We start from the raw sequence: 23,385 nt of genomic DNA, 5'->3' as shown, positions 1-23,385 counted from the left end.
ACTAAAGGCTATCCGGATGACGTCACAACGTATTGTGCCATTGCCAAGCTGCAGTGTGGTGAGGAAGGTTAAAAAGATATATATTTGTGGATTTCTCCAAAATGGCACCCTATTCCCTTTGCACTACTCTTAACCAGGGCCCATAGGGTTCATAAGAAATAGAGTGCCGTTTAGGATGCAAAAGTATTTCACCCCTAAGTCATGTAACTAACCAAATACTTTGTCAGTCCCAACCTCTTAATGTGGCCAGTGATTGTCTGGCTCTAGGCCATGTTACAATGAGTTTATTTCAGCCTTATTTTAGCCATAAAGCAAATGCTAAAAATATAGATGAAAGACAATGGCGGGACAATAGTGAAAGAGCAACTATACACAGCTGCTACTGTATGCTATTACTGTTTGGAAGATGCTAAATTAAATAATCTGACTACTTTCTATCACCATGTGAAACTGATTATCTTCATACACTATGAAGCACGGGCTTAATAGGCTATGATGAATACATTCAGACCATTTTCAGTAATGGCTTTGTATTGTTTGTAGGCTGTGTGTGTTTCAAAAGGTCTTCATTATTTCGACTGCTTCTATTTCAGGCCATTTGGGATGGCGTGATTAGTAAGGAGAAGGTATTATGCTCTGAAAAGGTGGATTTGAATTAACATCTATAGTAGGTTACCGAAAAGTATCTCTGAGCTGTGAATAAGTAGCCAATGAGACCATGAATAATCAAATTGATAACTGCATTTGCGTCATTTGCTGTCACATGCTTGCTTGTCAGTGGCACTTTCTCTCCGGTTGTGGCACCAAATGCCACATGGGACAGACACCACACAAACCCCCTTCCGAAAAGCAGTAGCCTACTCGGAACTTTCTTTTAAGCCTGCTACGTTAAGTTAACTCGGATCTCGAGAGGCCCCGTTTGAAAGCGAAAGGCAATTCTGATTGCGTGGAGCGCATGCCAATCTAATGCGTTAACACTGGAAATGTATGAGGTTCTAATGCCGAAAATGCAGGGAATATCGTTGATAAAAGGATAAATCACTTATTATCGTTTATTTCTAATATACAACGTTTAATAAATAGTTTATAGTATATGCGTTCACCTGTGATTGATACAACCTACGTTTAATTTGTCCACACTTCCCCTCAAGGCTGTGCGTGGACACAAACGAAAGGAAATGTTAAAGCCATAGCAGATTATGGCTGTGACAAAGTTTTGAAGGTGGAATTTGACAGCCGAGTCCATGCCTGGGTCTGAAAAGGTAGGAACGCGGATAGCAGGCTAATTGTTTGCCAGCACATGACATGTTGGTGTTTTGAGAAAGTTTGCCGTTTTTAGATTGTAGCCTATGTCGTACCGTGGGAACTGGTGAAGCTTTTCTCCACATAGTAACTCATTTATTTGACATACTTTGTCCAGTAGTATTACTTTCCTTGCATTAAACTGTGGTATAGTGTGATATTGAGTGGTCATATTTGTACATTAAACCTTTAAACGTATGAAAATAAATAGTTAAAATGTAAAAAGGCTAATAAGGAAGAATAGGCTCAACCAGGCAGTTGATACCACTTCATGTCCACCAGATGCATCAAACCCAGTGTTCCAGCGGAAGTCATTTATTGTCAATGGAGCAGTCCTCAACGCTTCTCAGGGGATGCGGAACTAGGCTGTGGTGCATTCTCTGTACCATATGAGTTCAGTATTTTCAACTCATGCGTTGCTTTACAGTGCAGTGGTACAAACTGAACTTCACACACAGACTCCAACTAGGTAGTTTTAAGCTCAAGTATGGAAAATGCTGGGTGGACATCTGGCAAAACAAAATGCAACTGTTGGACATTGGGTGTAAGAATAGGGTACATTTATTTTTTACTAAGAATACTTATTTAGGTGAACATTTTTATTGACAGCACACTATGGTAGGCAACATATATTGTTTAATTAAACCACATTTCATGACCCATGGGGTCAATTAATCAATATTCAGACTTTGAAATGTTATTAAATATTCATGTTTGGACATACATAATTACCATAATCAGTCCTTATTTAACAACACTTTCCTACCTATGAAAGCCATCTAAGCAGGCCTAAAGTAATTGGAAGTACTTATTTGAGATGTTAGTAATAGGAATGTATGTGTTTTTCAAGAAGAGACCGTTAAAGGGTTAAGACTTTAATTCCTAAGGAAATTGGCAATGCTTATAGCTACAGTATAACAATGTGAGATGGAACACCTTACACATTCTTGGCATTGTCAAGAAGAAAGTGTGTCACCTGGTAACATTTTGAACAGGGACTCAGCTATGGTTAAGTTTAGGATGTTAGACTATGTAACTTCTACAATCCCTAAAATAACACCAACACTCATTTTGCCAAATGAAGTTGGCTTTGGACATTTTATGACAGTTTGATTTACACACCATGACCATCTATGCATGTTTTATGGCACAATGGCAGGCTCTTTTCTGCTGACTTTGCTGTTGTTGGTGCTTTGCTCTTCCTTTGACGGGAAAATGTGCACATTGACAGGAAGTAAAAGGTCCGACCCTTATTTTCTCACAGTGTGTCTTCTGATGATCTCTGATAATGTTGCATTTCTTGTCATGTCCCAGACTAACTATGATTCTATGCCTCATAACCCTATAGGCAACTGTAGACCCTCTATATTTCTTTAACCTACTATTGAGTTCAAGTTATTATCACCTTTGTTCTCTTTCTTTCTGTTAGAGACCAATTCATTTCACTTTCATTATGACTTTGTGTAAATGGAACCTTATCATTCTTAGTAAGATTTAACAGGGATTCTTTCCTGTCAGGCACCGCTTTGAAAATGAAGAATGGTTTAGGTTTCCCTAAAAGTATGTTTTTTTTTTAATAGGGTTTCCTCAGACCACAGGACTTTTCCTTTTCACTGTCCCTAAACATTTGATTTTAGGACCTTGACCGAGTACCATCTTTCTGTTTATGACTCAGAGACAAGGTTTAAGTTCAACTTTGAACAATCAAAGTTTACTTTTTTGTCAAACTGATGTAGTTTGTCTTTGCCTCGTGTTAACGGTTGATACATATCATTGAAGATTCCGTTGATGTATCAGTTGAGCAGGACTGTAGTGGCATTGTATCTGCAGCCATCTTGTGAAGCCGGGGGTCTCCGAGGTGAGCTGGGAACAGGCCTCTCCTGTGTAGCCAGTTACCTGAGACCATGTGAGGTAGGAGATGGAGTCAGGCAGTGGACTTTCTAATATGAGGTGCTGACAGACAAATAGACCTGGCCCCATTCATAATAGCGTCTCGGCGTAGGAGTGCTGGTCTAGGATCAGGTCCACCCTGTCCATGTAACCTTATTCATTGTGAAATTTAAAGGCTAAATTGATCCTACTCTGAGACACTTGATACATACGGTGCCTGGGGTGAGTTTCCGAAAGCCTTCGTAGTAGCTGAAGTTGTATACTATTTCTCTCGATGAACCAGACACAACATTTTTCATTTGACAAATGTCCCTCCTCCACTCACAGAAGATTAATTGACCATCAAACATTGATTTTGGAATTATTACTCTGTACAGATGGATTGTGGAGAGACAACCTAGGCCTACTGCACTATCTAGCTAGATTTCACCTGGTCACAGAATGAGGCCCCTACCACACTTCCCTCTGCTTCACGGCCCATGTGATGTGAGCCTCAAGCAAACCTTCTCAATAAAGGCTTACATCCTTGTCTGTCACCTGAAAGAGCTTATTTGTGTCGTAAGCAAACACTAAAGTGTACTGTATATGCACAGGTTAAGGGTTCAGTACAGCTGATTTTATCTCAATATCAAATCATTTCTGGGTAACAATTAAGTACCTTACTGTGATTGTTTTCAATTTAAATGGTAAAAAAAAAAAATTGCTCCTTAGCAAAGATACATTTCTCAATCAAGAATTTTGGTAGGACTGTCTGGGAGTGATCTGAGTGGGAAGGGGAAAACTGATGATATCACCAGGCCAAAACTCCATCCCACCAGAACAGGCAGACATTTCAGGCGGTCTTTTCAAACCCTTTTACACTAAAAGGGCATTATCATAATTCTCACAATTTCACAGTATTATTCCAACCTCATAGTGTGGAAATATACACTCAGTATACAAAACATTCGGAACACCGTCCTAAAATTGAGTTGAACCACTTTTGCCCTCAGAACAGCCTCAATTCGTCGGGGCATGGACTCTACAAGGTGTCGAAAGCGTTTCACGGGGACGCTGGCCCATGTTGACTCCAATGCTTCCCACAGTTGTGTCAAGTTTGCTGGATGTCCTTTGGGTGGTGGACCATTCTTGATACACACAGGAAACTGTTGAGAGTGAAAAACCCAGCAGTGTTGCAGTTCTTGACACACTCAAACCGGTGCGCATGGCACTTACTACTATAACCCGTTAAAGGCACTTACATCTTTTGTCTTGCCCATTCACCAACTGAATGGCACACATACACAGTCCATGTCTCAATTGTCTCAAGGCTTAAAAATCCTTCTTTAACCTGTCTCCTCCCCTTCATCTACAATGATTGAAGTGGATTTAATAAGTGACATCAATAAGAGATCATAGCTTTCACCTGGATTTACCTGGTCAGTCTATCTCATGGAAAACCTGCTCTTTCCATGAGATAGATTGACTAGGTACATAAAGGAAAATCACGTTTTTGACGAGAGAGAAATAGCGAGAGAGAGATTTGTTGTCTGCTCTACAGTGTTGTGAGATTGATAGGGGTAGGCTAACTACCTGGGCTACAGATATCACGCCAAATGTGTTCGTCGACAGAGATTAAAAAGCAGAGGTTGTTGTTTGGTTTGACTGCTCTGTGGTTCCAAGTCACACATTTGAACTTGACCTACAGCTCCACAGATCAGGGCAGAAAGGTTCCTTATTCAGCCTGCATGACTTGAATAACTTCAGCAGGACTGTATAAACACTACCAGGTGCTTTTTTTCTTCGCCTCGTTAGATGGCCATTGTGCGGCCAGTCTCAGGATGCGTCCCAAATGGCATCGTAAAGGTATTAGGATGCCATTTGGGCTAGAGGTCGACTGAACATGATTTTTCAACGCCGATACTGATTATTGGAGGACCAAAAAAAGCCAATATCGATTAATCGTCCGATTTTTTATATATATATATATATATATATATATATATATATATTTGTAATAATGACAGTTACAACAATACTGAATGAACACTTTAATTTTAACTTAATACATAAATAAAATCAATTTAGTCTCAAATAAATAATGAAACAGGTTTAAATAATGCAAAAACAAAGTGTTGGAGAAGAAAGTAAAAGTGCAATATGTACCATGTAAAAAAGCTAACGTTTAAGTTCCTTGCCCAGAACATGAGAACATGTGAAAGCTGGTGGTTCCTTTTAACGTGGGTCTTCAATATTCCCAGTTAAGAAGTTTTAGGTTGTAGTAATTATAGGAATTATATGACTATTTCTCTCTATACCATTTGTATTTCATTTACCTTTGACTATTGAATGTTCTTATAGGCGCTATAGTATTGCCAGCCTAATCTCGGGAGTTGATAGGCTTGAAGTCATAAACAGTGCTGTGCTTCAAGCATTGCAAACGCAGGAAAGTGCTGTTTGAATGAATGCTTACAAGCCTGCTGCTGCCTACCACCGCTCAGTCGGACCGCTCTATCAAATATCAAATCATAGACTTAATTATAATATAATAAACCCACAGAAATTCGAGCCTTAGCTCATTAATATGGTCAAATCCGGAAACTATCATTTCGAAAACAAAATGTTTATTCTTTCAGTGAAATACGGAACCGTTCTGTATTTTATCGAATGGGTGGCATTCCTAAGTCTAAATATTGCTGTTACATTGCACAGCCTTCAATGTTATGTCATAATTATGTAACATTCTGGCAAATTAATTACGGTCTTTGTTAGGAAGAAATGGTCTTCACACAGTTCGCAACGAGCCAGGCGGCCCAAACTGCTGCATATACCCTGACTCTGCTTGCACAGAACGCAAGAGAAGTGACACAATCTAGTTAATATTGCCTGCTAACATGAACTAAATATGCATGTTAAAAAAATATATACTGGTGTATTGATTTTAAGAAAGGCATTGATGTTTATGGTTAGGTACATTGGTGCAACGACAGTGCTTTTTCGCGAAAGCGCTTGTTAAATCATCACCCGTTTGGCAAAGTAGGCTGTGATTCGATGATAAATTAACATGCACGGCATTAATTATATGCAACGCAGGACAAGCTAGTTAAACTAGTAATATCATCAACCATGTGTAGTTAACTAGTGATTATGTTAAGATTGATTGTTTTATGCTAGCTAGCAACTTACCTTGGCTCCTTGCTGCACTCACATAACAGGTAGTCAGCCTGCCACGCAGTGTCCTCGTGGAGTGCAATGTAATCGGCGTCCAAAAATGCCGATTATCGATTGTTATGAAAACTTGAAATCGGCCCTAATTAATCGGCCTCTAATTTGGGCTGCAATCCCATTGATCTGTTTTGATGGTATTTCTCACACATAAGCCTATGTCTCTTTGTGCGCTGGGCTTTATTTGAAATGACTTTGAAATAATTGATTTATCGCACAGAGGTTGTTATACCTTTTTCAGTTACTCTTTTATGGATTAAAGCATTAAAGAAGGCCATACTGTTGCTGTAGCAGAAACATTTAAAGCTATTGACAAAGTGAAGATTTGTATTATACTGTAAATATATTTTTAATTCATATATTGTCTTAAAACTACATTCTGGGATTCATTTTTTAGGAAAATGGCAGCCCAGTGTCACGTCCTGACCAGTAAAAGGGGTAGTTTGTTATTGTAGTGTGGTCAGGGCATGGCAGGGGGTGTTTTTTTTGTGTGTTTTGGGGTTTTGGTTTATCTTCTATGTTTTCTATTTCTATGTGGGTTTTCTAGTTTTTCTATATCTATGTTAGTTTTGGGAATGACCTCCAATTAGAGGCAGCTGGTTGTTGCTTCTAATTGGAGGCCATATTAAAGTGGGTTTATTTTCTCTTGTGTTTGTGGGTGGTTGTTTCCCTTGTATAGTCTGAGCACCTTACGGGACTGTTTTCGTCGTTTGTTTTGTGTAAGTGTTTTGTTTGGTTTTTCTTCAATAAAAGGAAGATGAGCATTCACATACACGCTGCGTTTTGGTCTACATACAACGACGCTTATGACACCCATCCACCTGTTCTGGTATACAGCTGAGAGGTAGGGCTGGGGATATGTACACTCCCCTACGTTTTTATTTGGACAGTGAAGCTAAAACGCTTAATTTGTCTCTACACTCCAGCATTTTGGATTTGAGATCAAATGTTTCATATGAGGCGACAGTACAGAATTTCACCTTTTAAATTAGGGTATTTTCATGCATAGGACTATCTGTTTTACCGTTTAGAAATGTTTAGAAATTAAGGAATATATACATTTTTCAACCATTTTCCATCCTGAAAATTAGGAATAAGCAAAAGCTTTGGGATCGGCAAAGGACCGGACCAAATCTGAACCAGTCATAGACGTCTATGTTTCACAAGTTTAGACAGTAAAGTAGAGTACATTACTGAACAATACAGTAAAGTTAAGAACATGTTATGTTAACCGAATTGGAAGTCAAATATTCCATTACTATGTTTTCACCACATCCTGTGATGACAGCAATACCGAATCTGTAAGTAACCTGGAATGTGTATCAAAGGCTGTACACAGAGGGAGTTTTTAACAGTGCTTTTCATGTTAAACACAAGTGGCATGATTAGTATGAAAAGTGGATACAGAAATGAAATGCTTCCTGGCTGATGTTTTGGTCACTTTTGAATGCTGGCGATGCTTTCACTCTAGTGATAGCATGAGACGGAGTCTACAACCCACACAAGTGGCTCAGGTAGTGCAGCTCATCCAGGATGGCACATCAATGCGAGCTGTGGCAAGAAGGTTTGCTGTGTCTGTCAGCGTAGTGTCCAGAGCATGGAGGCGCTACCAGGAGACAGGCCAGTACATCAGGAGACATGGAGGAGGCCGTAGGAGGGCAACAACCCAACAGTAGGACCGCTACCTCCGCCTTTGTGCAAGGAGGAGCAGGAGGAGGACTTCCAGAGCCCTGCAAAATGACCTCCAGCAGGCCACAAATGCGCATGTGTCTGCTCAAACGGTCAGAAAAAGACTCCATGAGGGTGGTATGAGGGCCCGACGTCCACAGGTGGGGGTTGTGCTTACAGCACAACACCGTGCAGGACGTTTGGCATTTGCCAGAGAACACCAAGATTGGCAAATTCACCACTGGCGCCTGTGCTCTTCACAGATGAAAGCAGGTTCACACTGAGCACGTGACAGACGTGACAGAGTCTGGAGACGCCGTGGAGAACATTCTGCTGCCTGTAACATCCTCCAGCATGACCGGTTTGGCGGTGGGTCAGTCATGGTGTTGGGTGGCATTTCTTTGGGGGGCCGCACAGCCCTCCATGTGCTCGCTAGAGGTAGCCTGACTGCCATTAGGTACCGAGATGAGATCCTCAGACCCATTGTGAGACCATATGCTGGTGCGGTTGGCCCTGGGTTCCTCGTAATGCAAGACAATGCTAGACCTCATGTGGCTGGCGTGTGTCAGCAGTTCCTGCAAGAGGAAGGCATTGATGCTATGGACTGGCCCAGACCTGAATCCAATTGAGCACATCTGGGACATCATGTCTCACTCCATCCACCAATGCCACGTTGCACCACAGACTGTCCAGGAGTTGGCGGATGCTTTAGTCCAGGTCTGGGAGGAGATCCCTCAGGAGACCATCCACCACCTCATCAGGAGCATGCCCAGGCGTTGTAGGGAGGTCATACAGGCACGTGGAGGCCACACACACTACTGAGCCTCATTTTGACTTGTTTTAAGGACATTACATCAAAGTTGGATCAGCCTGTAGTGTGGTTTTCCACTTTAATTTTGAGTGTGACTCCAAATCCAGACCTCCATGGGTTGATAAATTGGATTTCCATTGATTATTTTTGTGTGATTTTGTTGGCAGCACATTCAGCTATGTAAAGAAAAAAGTATTTAATAAGATGATTTCTTTCATTCAGATCTAGGATGTGTTGTTTAAGTGTTCCCTTTATTTTTTTGAGCAGTATATATATATATATATATATATAATACAGTACCAGTCAAAAGTTTGGACACCTACTCATTCCAGGGTTTTTCTTTATTTTTACTATTTTCTACATTGTATAATAATAGTGAAGACATCAAAACTATGAAGTAATTCATATGGAATCATGTAGTAACCAAAAAAGTGTTAAACAAATTCAAATATATTTTATATTTGAGATTCTTCAAAGAAGCCACCCTTTGCCTTGATGACAGCTTTGCACACTCTTGGCATTCTTTCAGACAGTCACCTGGAATGTATTTCAATTAACAGGTGTGCCTTGTTTAAAGTTAATTAATTTTAGCCAATCAGTTGTGTTGATACAAGGTAGGGGTGGTATTACAGAAGACAGCCCTATTTGGTAAAAGACCAAGTCCATATTATGACAAGAACAGCTCAAAAAGCAAAGACAAACGACAGTCCATCATTACTTAGTCCAGAACATTTCAAGAACTCTAAAAGTTTCTTCAAGTGCTGTCGCAAAACCCATCAAGCGCTATGATGAAACTGCAAAGAAACCACTACTAAAGGACACCAATAATAAGAAGAGACTTGCTTGTGCCAAGAAACACGAGTAATGGACATTAGACCGGTGGAAATCTGTCCTTTGGTCTGATGAGTCCAAACTGTGATTTTTGGTTCCAACCGCCATGTCTTTGTGAGACGCAGAGTAGGTGAACAGATGATCTCCGCATGTGTGGTTCCCACTGTGAAGCATGGAGGAGGAGGTGTGATGTTGTGGTTGTGCTTTGCTGGTGACACTTTCTGTGATTTATTTAGAATTCAAGGCACACTTAAACAACATGGCTACCACAGCATTCTGCAGCGATACGCCATCCCATCTGGTTTGCAGTTAGTGGGACTATCATTTATTTTTCAACAGGACAATGACCAAACACACCTCCAGGCTATGTAAGGTTCTATTTGACCAAGAAGGAGAGTGATGGAGTGCTGCATCAGATGACCTGGCATCCACAAGCACCCAACCTCAACCCAATTGAGATGGTTTGGGATGGTTGGACCGCAGAGTGAAGGAAAAAGCAGCCAACAAGTGCTCAGCATATGTGGGAACTCCTTCAAGACTGTGGAAAAACATTCCAGGTGAAGCTGGTTGAGAGAGTGCCAAGAGTTTGCAAAGCTGTCATCAAGGCAAATGGTTGCTACTTTGAAGAATCTCAAATATAAAATATATGTTGATTTGTTTAACACTTTTTTGGTTACTACATGATTTGATATGTGTTATTTCATATTTTTGATGTCTTCACCATTATTCTACAATGTAAAAATAAAGAAAAACCCTTGAACGAGTAGGTGTGTCCAAACTTTCGACTGGTACTGTATATTTAAGCAAGAAGGCCAGAAGGGGTGTGGTATATAACGAATTTACCACGGTTAAGGGCTTTTCTATGCACGACTTACCACGGAGTGCCTATATACAGCCCTTAGCTGTGGTATATTGGCCATATACCTCAAACCCCCGAGGTGGCTTATTGCTATGATAAACTGGTTACCAACATAATTAGAACAGTACAAATAAATGTTTTGTCATACCTGTGGTATACGGTCTGACATATCATGGCTTTCAGTCAATCTGCATTCAGGGCTCGACCTACCCAGTGTATAAATATATATATATATATATTTAATGGTGTGTGTATAGACAGTATGGACAGTATATGAATAGAAAAGGTCTGTGTAGGAGTAGTTATATAGGATGAGCCATGACTAACATACAGATTTACCCACTTTATGTGTATATACTGTATGTAAACATGATTAAAGTGACCAGTGTTCAATGACTCAATGTAAATAGGGCAAGGCAGTTTCTAAGGTGCAGGGTAGAGTACTGGGTGGTAGCCGGGTAGTAGGTTATTGAGTGGAGGCCAGCTAGTGGTGACTGTTTAACAGTCTGATGGCCTGGAGATAGAAACTGTTTATCAGTCTCTCGGTCACAGCTGTTATGCGCCTGTACTGTCTCCACCTTCTAGATGCCTGTACTGTCTCCACCTTCTAGATGGTAGCGTGGTGAAATGGCCATGGCTCGGGTGGCTGAGGTCCTTGATGATCTTCTTGGCCATCCTGTGACACCGGGTGCTGTAGGTGTCTTGGTGGGGAAAGGCAGTGTCCCCCCAATGATGTATTGTGCTGACCGCACCGCCCTCTGGATAACCCTGCGGATGCGGACGGTGCAATTGCCTTTCCAGGTGGTGATACAGCCTGACATGATGCTCTCAATTGTGCATCTGTAGAAGTTCGTGAGGGTCTTAGGAGCAAAGACAAATGTCTTCAGCCTCCTGAGGTTAACCCTTTGACAAGTACGATCACATATTTGTGATTATGGTTGAGTGGTCCCTGCAGCGTACCATCGCTAATACTGTATGTGATTGGAACAGTAGCAACAGAATGTATGATGCAACAACGCGTCTAAACAGCATTGTTGTCTGAAAAGCATCTAAACAATGTTTTGTACTGATGGGAAATAAAGATATACACAACTTTATTCCTCAATTTCACCTTTTATTGTAAAAGATAAATATGAAATTCATCATCCGAGCATCACACGGAACACATTCACACCCAAATTCATTCCATAAACCTGTCTAAATAACAGGTTGCGCTGACAAAAAACTAAACAGAAGTTAGCGACTTAACAGCTAGACTTGTTTACACTGTAAACATCTCTGGTGAGCACAAGGCAGTAATGTAATATTGTTTAGAAAAGAGATGCGTGTCAGCTAAGCTAACAGTAGCTAAATTCTTTATGATGGCAGCCATGTTTGTTTATGTTTGACAAGCGAAAACTCCCTAATCCCAGAATGCCATTCACTATAAAATGCAAATAAAGAAAGTCAAAGTCAGCTGCGCCCATTGCCCCGAAAATATTAACTTAGTTTGGCCATTTTTCAGTATATCACAAGTCTTCGATGTACTTGTTACAGTGTATACAAGAGTACATAAACAAGTCGTTTACAGTTTTTGACAAATCACCTCACAGATCATCACCCCAAATACAAGCCTACTGCCTATTCTAACCATAGCACGAAAACTAAACAGTGTTGCCAGATTTGGATGAAACCATTTTAGGGGGGTTTATGGGGGGGGGTTCATTTCATTTGTGGGGCGCTGTTGCGCCTTCTTCACCACACTGTCTGTATGAAGGGACCATTTCAGGTCGTCAGTGATATGTACGCCAAGGAACTTTAAGGTTTCAAATCAAATCACATTTTATTTGTTACATACACATGGTTAGCAGATGTTAATGCGAGTGTTGCGAAATGCTTATGCTTCTAGTTCCGACAGTGCAGTAATATCTAACAAGTAATCTAACAAATTCACAACAACTACCTTATACACACAAATGTAAAGGGATCGAATAAGAATATATACATATAAATATATGGATGAGCGATGGCCGTGCGGCATAGGCAAGATGCAACAGATGGTATGAAATACAGTATATACATATGAGATGAGTAATGTAGGATATGTAAACATTTTTAAAGTGGCATTATTTAAAGTGACTAGTGATACCTTTATTAAATCCATTTTTTAAAGTGGCCAGTGATTTAGGTCTGGATGTTGGCAGCAGCCTCTCTATGTTAGTTTTTATTTATTTAAATGTTTTATTTCACCTTTATTTAACCAGGTAGGCCAGTTGAGAACAAGTTCTCATTTACAACTGCGACCTGGCCAAGATAAAGCAAAGCACTGCGACAAAAACAACATGACAGAGTTACACATAAACAAACGTACATTCAATAACACAAAAGAAAAGAAAAATAGAAAAATCTTTGTACAGTGTGTGCAAATGTAGAAGATTAGGGAGGTAGGCAATAAATAGGCCATAGAGGTTCAAATAATTACAATTTCGCATTAATGCCGGAGTGATAGATGTGTAAGTAGAGATACTGGGGTGCAAAAGTGCAAGAGGGTAAGTAATAATATGGGGATGAGGTAGTTGGGTGTGCTATTAACAGATTGGCTGTGTCCAGGTACAGTGATCGGTAAACTGCTCTGACAGCTGATGCTTAAAGTTAGAGAGGGAGATATAAGACTCCAGCTTCAGAGGTTTTTGCAGTTTCTTCCAGTCACTGGCAGCAGAGAACTGGAACGAAAGGCGGCCAAAGAAAGTGTTGGCTTTGGGGATGACCAGTGCAATATACCTGCTGGAGTGTGCGTGCTACGGGTGGGTGTTGCTATGGTGACCAGTGAGCTGAGATAAGGCGGGGCTTTACCTAGCAAAGACTTATAGATGACCTGGCGCCAGTGAGTTTGGCGACGGATATGTAGTGAGGGCCAGCCAACGAGAACATACAGGTCGCAGTGGTGGGGCTTTGGTGATAAAACGGATGGCACTGTGATAGACAACATCCAGTTTGCTGAGTAGAGTGTTGGGGGCTATTTTGTAAATGACATCACCGAAGTCAAGGATAGTCAGTTTTACGAGGGTATGTTTGGCGGCATGAGTGAAGGAGGCTTTGTTGCAAAATAGGAAGCCATTTCTAGATTTAATTTTGGATTGGAGATGCTTAATGTCTGGAAGGAGAGTTTACAGTCTAACCAGACACCTAGGTATTTGTAGTTGTCCACATATTCTAGGTCAGAACTGTCCAGAGTAGTGATGCTAGTCGGGTGGGAGGGTGCGGGCAGCAATCGGTTGAAGAGCATGCACTTAGTTTTACTAGCATTTAAAAGCAGTTGGAGGCCACGGAAGGAATGTTGTATGACGTTGAAGCTCGTTTGGAGGTTTGCCTAGCACAATATCCAAAGAAGGGCCAGATGTATACAGAATGGTGTTGTCTGCGTAGAGGTGAATCAGAGAATCACCAGCAGCAAGAGTGACATATCATTGATATATACAGAGAGAAGAGGAATTGAACCCTGTGGCACCCCCTAGAGACTGCCAGAGGTCCGGACAACAGGCCCTCCGATTTGACACACTGAACTCTATCTGAGAAGTAGTTGGTGAACCAGGCGAGGCAGTCATTTGAGAAGCCAAGGCTATTGAGTCTGCCGATAAGTACTGACCTCGCCTTCTGGATGATAGCGGGGTAAACAGGCAGTGGCTCAGGTGGTTGTTGTCCTTGATGATCTTTTTGGCCTTCCTGTGACATCGGATGCTGTAGGTGTCCTGGAGGGCAGGTAATTTGCCCCCGGTGATGCGTTGTGCAGACCGCACTACTCTCTAGAGAGCCTTGCGGTTGAGGGCGGTGCAGTTGCCGTACCAGGTGGTGATACAGCCCGACAGGATGCTCTTCGATTGTGCATCTGTAAAAGTTTGAGGGTTTTAGGTGACAAGCCAAATTTCTTCAGCCTCCTGAGGTTGAAGAGGCGCTGTTGCGCCTTCTACACCACACAGTCTGTGTGGACCATTTCAGTTTGTCCGTGATGTGTACGCCGAGGAACTTAAACCTCTTACATCTAGACGTTCCGCTAGCGGAACACCGCTCCAATATCCAATGATAGGGCGTGGCGCGAAATACAAACTCCTCGAAAATCCGAGAACTTCAATTTTTCAAACATATGACTATTTTACACCATTTTAAAGACAAGACTCTCCTTTATCTAACCACACTGTCCGATTTCAAAAAGGCTTTACAACGAAATCAAAACATTAGATTATGTCAGGAGAGTACCCAGCCACAAATAATCAGACACCCATTTTTCAAGCTAGCATATAATGTCACAAAAACCAAAACCACAGCTAAATGCAGCACTAACCTTTGATGATCTTCATCAGATGACACTCCTAGGACATTATGTTATACAATACATGCATGTTTTGTTCAATCAAGTTCATATCTATATCAAAAAACAGCTTTTTACATTAGCATGTGACGTTCAGAACTAGCATTCCCACCGAACACTTCCGGTGAATTTACTAAATTACTCACGATAAATGTTCACAAAAAACATAACAATTATTTTAAGAATTATAGATACAGAACTCCTTTATGCAATCGCGGTGTCCGATTTTAAAATAGCTTTTTGGTGAAAGCACATTTTGCAATATTCTGAGTAGATAGCCCGGCCATCACAGGCTAGCTATTTTGACACCCACCAAGTTTGGTACTCACCAAACTCAGATTTACTATAAGAAAAATTGCATTACCTTTGCTGTTCTTCGTCAGAAGGCACTCCCAGGACTTCTACTTCAACAACAAATGTTGGTTTGGTTCCAAATAATCCATAGTTATATCCAAATAGCGGCGTTTTGTTCGTGCGTTCAAGACACTATCCGAAGGGTAACGAAGGGTGACGCGCCGGCACGTTTCGTGACAAAAAAAATCAAAATATTCCATTACCGTACTTCGAAGCATGTCAAACGCTGTTTAAAATCAATTTTTATGCTGTTTCCTGAAGTCCACGATTATCTCCTTTGTTTTGTTGATGTTGAGTGAGAGGTTGTTTTCCTGACACCACACTCCGAGTGCCCTCACCTCCTCCCTGTAGGCTCTCGTCGTTGTTGGTAATCAAGCCCACTACTGTTGTGTTGTCTACAAACTTGAAGATTGAGTTGGAGGCGTGAATGGCCACGTAGTCATGTGTGAACAGGGAGTACAGGAGGGGGCTGAGCATGCACCCTTGTGGGGCCCCAGTGTTGAGGATCAGCGAAGTGGAGATGTTGCTTCCTACCTTCACCACCTGGGGGCGACCCGTCAGAAAGTCCAAGACCCAATTGCACAGCACAGGACAGGGCTGAGAGCCAGGGCCTTAAGCTTAACCCGTTAGGGCTAGGGGGCAGTATTGACACGGCTGGATAAAAAACATACCCGATTTAATCTGGTTACCACTCCTACCCAGTAACTAGAATATGCATATACTTATTACATATGGATAGAAAACACCCTAAAGTTTCTAAAACTGTTTGAATGGTGTCTGTGAGTATAACAGAACTCAAATGGCAGGTCAAAACCTGAGAGATTCCTTTACAGGAAGTGGCCTGTCTGACCATTTCTTGAACTTCTTTTCCATCTCTATCTTTTACTAAGGATCTCTGCTCTAACGTGACACTTCCTACGTCGTCCATAGGCACTCAGAGCCCGGGAAAAAACAGAATGTCGTCATCCCAGCCCCAGGCTGAAACACATTATCGCCTTTCTCAAGTGGCCGATCAAGGGACTCTGGGCTTAGGCGCATGACCCGACCGCCCCCGCCTTTGTGATTTTTTCCTCTGTTTGCCGAAAAGGAGATTCCCTGTCGGAATATTATCGCTTTTCTACGAGAAAAATGGCGTAAAAATTGATTTTAAACAGCGGTTGACATGCTTCGAAGTACGGTAATGGAATATTTAGATTTTTTTTGTCACGAATTGCGCCATGCGCGCGACCCTTCTTTACCATTTCGGATAGTGTCTGGAACGCACGAACAAAACGCCGCTATTCGGATATAACGATGGATTATTTTGGACCAAACCAACATTTGTTATTGAAGTAGCAGTCCTGGGAGTGCATTCTGACGAAGACAACAAAAGGTAATCAAACTTTTATAATAGTAAATATGATTATGGTGAGTGCTAAACTTGCCGGGTGTCTAAATAGCTAGCCCGTGATGCCTGGGCTATGTACTTAGAATATTGCAAAATGTGCTTTCACCAAAAAGCTATTTTAAAATTGGACATATCGAGTGCATAGAGGAGGTCTGTATCTATAATTCTTAAAATAATTGTTATGCTTTTTGTGAACGTTTATCGTGAGTAATTTAGTAAAATGTTAGCGAATTCCCCGGAAGTTTGCGGGGGGTATGCTAGTTCTGAACGTCACATGCTAATGTAAAAGCTGGTTTTTGATATAAATATGAACTTGATTGAACAAAACATGCATGTATTGTATAACATAATGTCCTAGGGTTGTCATCTGATGAAGATCATCAAAGGTGAGTGCTGCATTTAGCTGTCTTCTGGGTTTTGGTGACATTATATGCTAGCTTGAAAAATGGGTGTCTGATTATTTCTGGCTTGGTACTCTGCTGACATAATCTAATGTTTTGCTTTCGTTGTAAAGCCTTTTTGAAATCGGACAGTGTGGTTAGATTAACGAGAGTCTTGTCTTTAAATAGCTGTAAAATAGTCATATGTTTGAGAAATTGAAGTAATAGGATTTTTAAGGTTTTGAAAATCGCGCCACAGGCTTCAAGTGGCTGTTACGTAGGTGGGACGAATTCGTCCCGCCTAGCCCATAGAGGTTAATGATGAGCTTGGAGGGTACTATAGTGTTGAATGCTGAGCTGTAGTCAATGAAGAGCATTCTTACATAGGTATTCCTCTTGTCCAGATGGGATAGGGCAATGTGCAGTGTAATGGCAATTGAATCATCTGTGGACCTGTTGTGGCGGTATGCAAACTGAAGTGGGTCTAGGATGGCAGGTAAGGTGGAGTTGATATGATCCTTGACTAGTCTCTCAAAGCACTTCATGATGACAGAAGTGAGTGCTACGGGGCGATAGTCATTTAGTTCAGTTATCTTTGCCTTCTTTGGTACAGGAACAATGGTTGCCATCTTGAAGCATGTGGGGCCAGCAGCCTTGCGAGGGTTAACATGTTTAAATGTTTTACTCACGTCAGCCACAGAGAAGGAGAAGGGGCAGTCCTTGGTAGCGAGCCGCGTTGGTGGCACTGTATTATCCTCAAAGCGGGCAAAGAAGGTGTTTAGCTTGTCTGGAAGCAAGACGTCGGTGTCCATGACGTGGTTGGTTTTCTTTTTTTAGTGCGTAATTGCCTGTAGTCTCTGACACATACGTCTCGTGTCTGGGCCGTTGAATTGTGACTCCGTTTTGTCCTTATATCCACATTTCGCTTGTTTGATTGCCTTGCGGAGGGAATAACTACACTGTTTATATTCGGCCATATTCCCCGACCTGTTTCCATGGTTGAATGCGGTGGTTCGCGCTTTCAGTTTTGCACGAATGCCGCTGTCTACCCACAGTTTCTGGTTGGGCTAGGTTTTAATAGTCACAGTGGTTACAACATCTCCAATGTACTTCCTAATAAACTCACTCACCGAGTCAGCGTATAAATCAATGTTATTGTCTTAGGCTTCCCGGAACATTTTCCAGTCCAAGTGATCAAAACAATCTTGAATCGTGGATTCCGATTGGTCAGACCAGCTTTGAATGGTTCTAGTCACTGGTACATTCTGTTTGAGTTTCTGCCTATAGGACGGTACGAACAAGATGGAGTCGTGGTCGGATTTGCCTAAGGGAGGGCGGGGGATGGCCTTGTATGCATCGTGGAAGTTAGAGTAGCAGTGTTTTGCTCGAGCGGGTACTGCAGTCAATGTGCTGGTAGAATTTAAGTAGCCTTGTTCTCAAGTTAGCTTTGTTAAAAGCCCCAGCTACAATAAATGCAGCCTCAGGATATCTGGTTTCCAGTTTACGTAGAGTCCAGTGAAGTTCTTTCAGGGCCGTCGAGGTATCTGCTTGGGGGGGGGGGGGATATACACGGCTCTGACTATAATCTAAGAGAATTCTCTTGGGAGATAATGCAGTCAGCATTTAATTATAAGGAATTCTAGGTCAGGTGAACAAAAGGACTTGAGTTCCTGTGTGTTGTTATTGTTACACCATGAGTCGTTAATCATGAGGCATACACCCACACCCTACTTCTTACCAGAGAGATGTGTCACGATTGTGTGGAGAGACGGACCAAGGCGCAGCGTGATTAAAGTTCCACATCTTTATTTAGTGCGAACTTCCCAAACAAAACAGGTAAACAATCAACAAACCGTGACATCAGAGGTGCTACATGCACTTAACTCAAAACAATATCCCACAAAAACAGGTGGGGAAAAAGGCTACCTAAATATGATCCCCAATTAGAGGCAACAATTACCAGCTGCCTCTAATTGGGAACTATACCAAGTACACCAACATAGAAATATAAAGACTAGAACACCCCCTAGTCACGCCCTGACCTACTATACCATAGAGAACCAAGGGCTCTCTATGGTCAGGGCGTGACAGGATGTTTGTTTCTGTCGGCGCAACGAATGAAGAAACCCAGTGGCGGTACCGACTCTGACAACATATCCCGAGGGAGCCATGTTTCCGTGAAACAGAGAATGTTACAATCTCTGATGTCTGTCTGGAAGGCAACTCGTGCCCTAATTTTGTCCACCTTGTTGTCTAGAAACTGGACATTGGCCACTAATATGCTCTGAAGCGGTGGGTGGTGTGCTCGCCTTCTAAGTCTGCCCAGGAGGCCGCTCCGTCTGCCTCTCCTGCAGAGACGACGTTGTTTTGGGTCGGCCTCTGGGATTAGATCCAATGTCCAGGCTGGAGGTCCGAACAAAGGATCCGTTTCGGGAAAGTCGTATTCCTGGTTGTAATGTTGGTAAGTTGACGTCGCTCTTATATCCATTAGTTCTTCCCGGCTGTATGTAATAACACTTAAGATTTGCTGGACTAACAATGTAAGAAAAAATACATAAAAAAACAAATTACTGCATAGTTTCCTCAGGACTTGAAGCGAGGCGACCATCTCTGTCGACGCCATCTTGCTGTATTGTTTTGGAGAGGTTTTTGACCCTCTCCAATGCGGCCCCGTCGATGTGGATGAGGCCATCCTTTCTCCGCTGTCTCCTGTAGTCCACAATCAGCTCCTTTGTTTTGTTGACGTTTTAGCCTACAGAGAAATTGCAGGTTCTCCCCCTCAGGACCACTTATGATAGACGTGTCTCACTCATCTCAGACTATGCATTCCAAATGGCACCCTATTCCCTACATACTGTGCTACAATTGACCAGGGCCCCATGTAGGGAATAGGGAGCCATTTAGGAAGCAGAAAGTGGTTAGCCTCCCACCACAGGGGAATCAACAGTCTTTTGCTCTGAATCGTCTCCCTGCTGGGAACGAGAGGAAACAAATCCTAATAACAAAGTCCTGTGCTCCCTCTGCGTGTGCGTGTGCATATCTGCATCCTTTAGTTTATCTGAGTGTATAATTGTGAATGGGAGCTGTGAATACTTGCATGCATGCGGCTAAACTATACTTAGCATACAGCACCCTTTCACTTTACTCTGACCTCTAGGCCATGGCTGTGATTCCAGGGACTAGAGCCAGGGGGCGCTGAAGAGAACTCATCTAATTGGGCTAAGAACACGCTGTGGCAGCTGGATCAGAAATGCACAAGACCTCGATCCACAGAGCATAGTTACCAGGAAGGGTATTGACACAAGAAGATGCTATACTGATACTGTATACTCACTATCACTCTGGACAAAACAGTGAGAGAGGCTCTCTCCGCCTACATTAGTGCAGTCCAGGAAGCATCCTGCCGGGCACCCATTCCCTCCCTCTCTCTCATCCTCCCTGGATAGAGGTGTCTGCCTCGGCTGCTGTCATTCCTATATGAGCCAGTTGTCGGTGGGACAGAAGATCATGACCGAGACCCTCCGGCTCCCCTCCTTCCAGGTGCAGGCCCCGGGGGACTGGCAGACCCCGGATGGAGACCCAGGATCGGAAGCCTCCGCCGGGGGAAAGGTACCCATTGCGGGTGGTGACTCTTCCGCCCTCTCCAGTTCTGCCACTCCGTCCCTCCGCCGCAAGCGCTTCAAGATGCGGCGCATGAAGAATGTGCAGAGCGAGAGCAGCGTGACCCCGGCTGTGTCTGCAGCGGCTGCCACTATGAGGTCAGAGGTTATGAGTAAGGGCCAGGGGTCGCACTCCTTCTCAGGGGGCATGGAGTATTTACAGCTGCCGTCCATCGAGATTACACCGTCCAGCGATGAGGAGGCGGCAGCCACCTGGTCCAACTGTTCCACACCCAGCGCTTCACCGCGACGCAAACGCTTCCTGCTGCACCGCTGGCTGAACGTGCGCGAGAAGAAGGATCACGACAGTGAGAGCAGGTAAGTTTCCCCTAGGTACAGATCTATGATGTGCTTCCCCTTCCCAATCCTAATCTTAACCATTGGTGTGGAAAACGCAAAACTGTGTATAATGTAAAAATACACAGTGGGTTACCCATTAAGTGTTAGATATAAAGTTGGGCCAGCTTAAGGCACCCTTATGCATCAAAGTGTAGTTGGAACCATGTAGAAATGGAATCATCAGAACCATTAAACAGAACAGTAATTATGATTATACTAGGAGTGCTGATCTAGGATCAGGTGCCTCTTGTCCATTTAATTGTATTGATTGTGATCTAAAAACTGATCCTAGATCAGCACTCCTACTGATCTCGACGCCTTATGAATTCAGGCCCTGGTCTGTAGTGGAGAGCTGGAATGTAGTTTGTTTTTCTTTGTCTTTGTGTATAATATTCCTCCTGTGAAAAAAATGACACCTTCCTACTTCTATCAAAGGGATGTGGTTTGTTGATTTCTACCACTTCCATCACTTTTTCACTTGAACAAGCCCCTAATAGTGATTAGTAACACGAAAAAAACTGCACTTAGTGGTTCAAGTCCTCAATGGGACCCTATTTGTTTATTGAAACTCCATCCCAGGTTTGTGTTTCTCATATATACCAGCTGTTGATGTCCGAGTCTGATAATATACATGTTCTGTAAACAGGTTATTTTCACCCCCAAGCTTACCTTGACTAAATAGGCACCTTGAAATGATACATAAGAAACAGTGCTGAGTATGAATTGCATTATAAATTAAACCAGGCCCATGATACAGTATGCATCATCAAACAGCAGGAAATGGAGGAGTGCGCTTAAGAATAATGGATACAAATGTTTAATACATTCAAATGCCATTTCTGCCAGAGTTTGGTCTTCAGTGAATTTGGATGATATGCACAGCACTGGAATGCAATAATACATTGTTTGGGAAAGAAATGGTTTGTATTGTTTTTAAATGGGGGTTTATGTTCACTATTGGAATTTCAAGTTTTGGCCTTCGTATTTTATTAGCATAATATAATGTTAATTGCCTGGAGTTGCCTGGTGTCTGTTACTAACTGCATCGAAGTTGAAAGTGCCTGGCTGTTCACTACTTTAAAGGATGGGAGATTTCTACCACTTGTAGCATTGGTTCTACTTTAATGACTGACCAAATCAGCTACTAAATTTTGTTAAGGCTGTCACAAGAGATTAGGTGAAACTGATCTCTGATTGCATACTACAGCCATTCCAAGAGACAAAGTGAGAACTACAATCAATGCTTATTACAGTGGATAGTTCTGGAGTTGATCGTTGTCCTAGTCCCATTGACATGTTCAGCCTTACAACTGAGAGCTAAAGGTAATGTCTGCGTCCCAAATGGCACCCATGTAATGCACTACTTTTGACCAGGGTCCATAGGGCTTTGGTCAAAGGTAGTGCACTATATAAGCAACAGGGGGCCATTTGGGACACAGCCCATGTAGAAGTGCCAGGGGACAGCTGGAAGGAGTCTACAGGGCTATATGAAATATTCATAACCAAACCTGCTTTCTGAAGACCTGGGCTACGTCCCAAACGGCACCCTATTCCCTATATAGTATACTACTTTTGTAGCCCCCATATGGGCCGTGGTCAAAAGTAGTACACTATATAAGGAATAGGGTCCCATTTGAAACACAGCTCTGATTTGCCTAATATAAAACAGTACTGCTGCTTATGTAGCCCAGTCAGCCTTTAGTTTCCAGTGCTCTGACACATAGCCTGGATGGCAGATTTATGCACCCACGCCTTATTGTTGTCATGGCAAGTCATGCCAAGTTGGCTATCGCAGAAACCGACAGGCTGCTCTGAAGGTATATTATTTGCTATGAGATGTGCCACTTTTCTGTCACACTCTTTCGTGTGGTACATGTAAGGCGCATTGCAGTTGTGGCACTCTTGGTTATGTGAAGAGGCCTATCCGACCAATGGAGGCTTGTCTTTTGTTGTTGTAGTTGCCGTTGTTGTTGACTTTGTCTGGATGCCTCTTTGACAGAAAATATCCCCACTGTTTTTACATAAATGTTGCTGCCTGAACACTGGCAACAATGCATGGAAATACTTTCAATAGAACAAATGATAGCTTAAAGTGACTAGACGGTTTCCCGGATTTAATACTAGTTCTAGACTAGAAAATGTTCAATGGATATACTTTTTAATCCAGGATTAGGCTTCGTAGGGCCAACAGTTTTTTTTTCTTTCTCACTTGACCTGAACAACTAACCACTCGACTCCTAGCAATTGGCTACTATGACTAGGGACCAGAGTCTTTCCTAGTCAGGTCACTTTCAGGAACAACTCCTAACCTAACCATAACATATTTACCGTCACATTGCATTCACATTGGCTAATA

At 42.3% G+C, this 23,385-nt stretch overlaps 1 protein-coding gene across 2 annotated transcripts in view; it reads left to right on the top strand.

Annotated features, from left to right (window-relative positions):
- The first annotated feature begins 948 nt into the window (after positions 1-948).
- Positions 949-23,385, top strand: part of LOC106567545 (protein Aster-B) — a 127,759-nt gene continuing 105,322 nt past the window's right edge. Inside the window, exon 1 of one of the 2 annotated variants that reach the window (XM_045693456.1) lies at positions 949-1,262. Coding sequence is in view for 1 of the 2 variants with exons in the window: in XM_045693457.1 (XP_045549413.1) it covers positions 20,509-21,008 (500 nt within the window). In the remaining variant the exon portion in view is untranslated. Of the gene's footprint in view, positions 1,263-20,493; positions 21,009-23,385 lie in introns of those variants that run through there. The other variant, XM_045693457.1, reaches the window with a different exon arrangement.

The sequence above is a fragment of the Salmo salar genome, chromosome ssa13 (genome assembly GCF_905237065.1).
Source record: "Salmo salar chromosome ssa13, Ssal_v3.1, whole genome shotgun sequence".
In the NCBI taxonomy this organism is placed as follows: Eukaryota; Metazoa; Chordata; class Actinopteri; order Salmoniformes; family Salmonidae; genus Salmo; species Salmo salar.
Note: the sequence above shows the minus strand (reverse complement) of the source record. Positions and strands in the feature narration are given on the sequence as shown.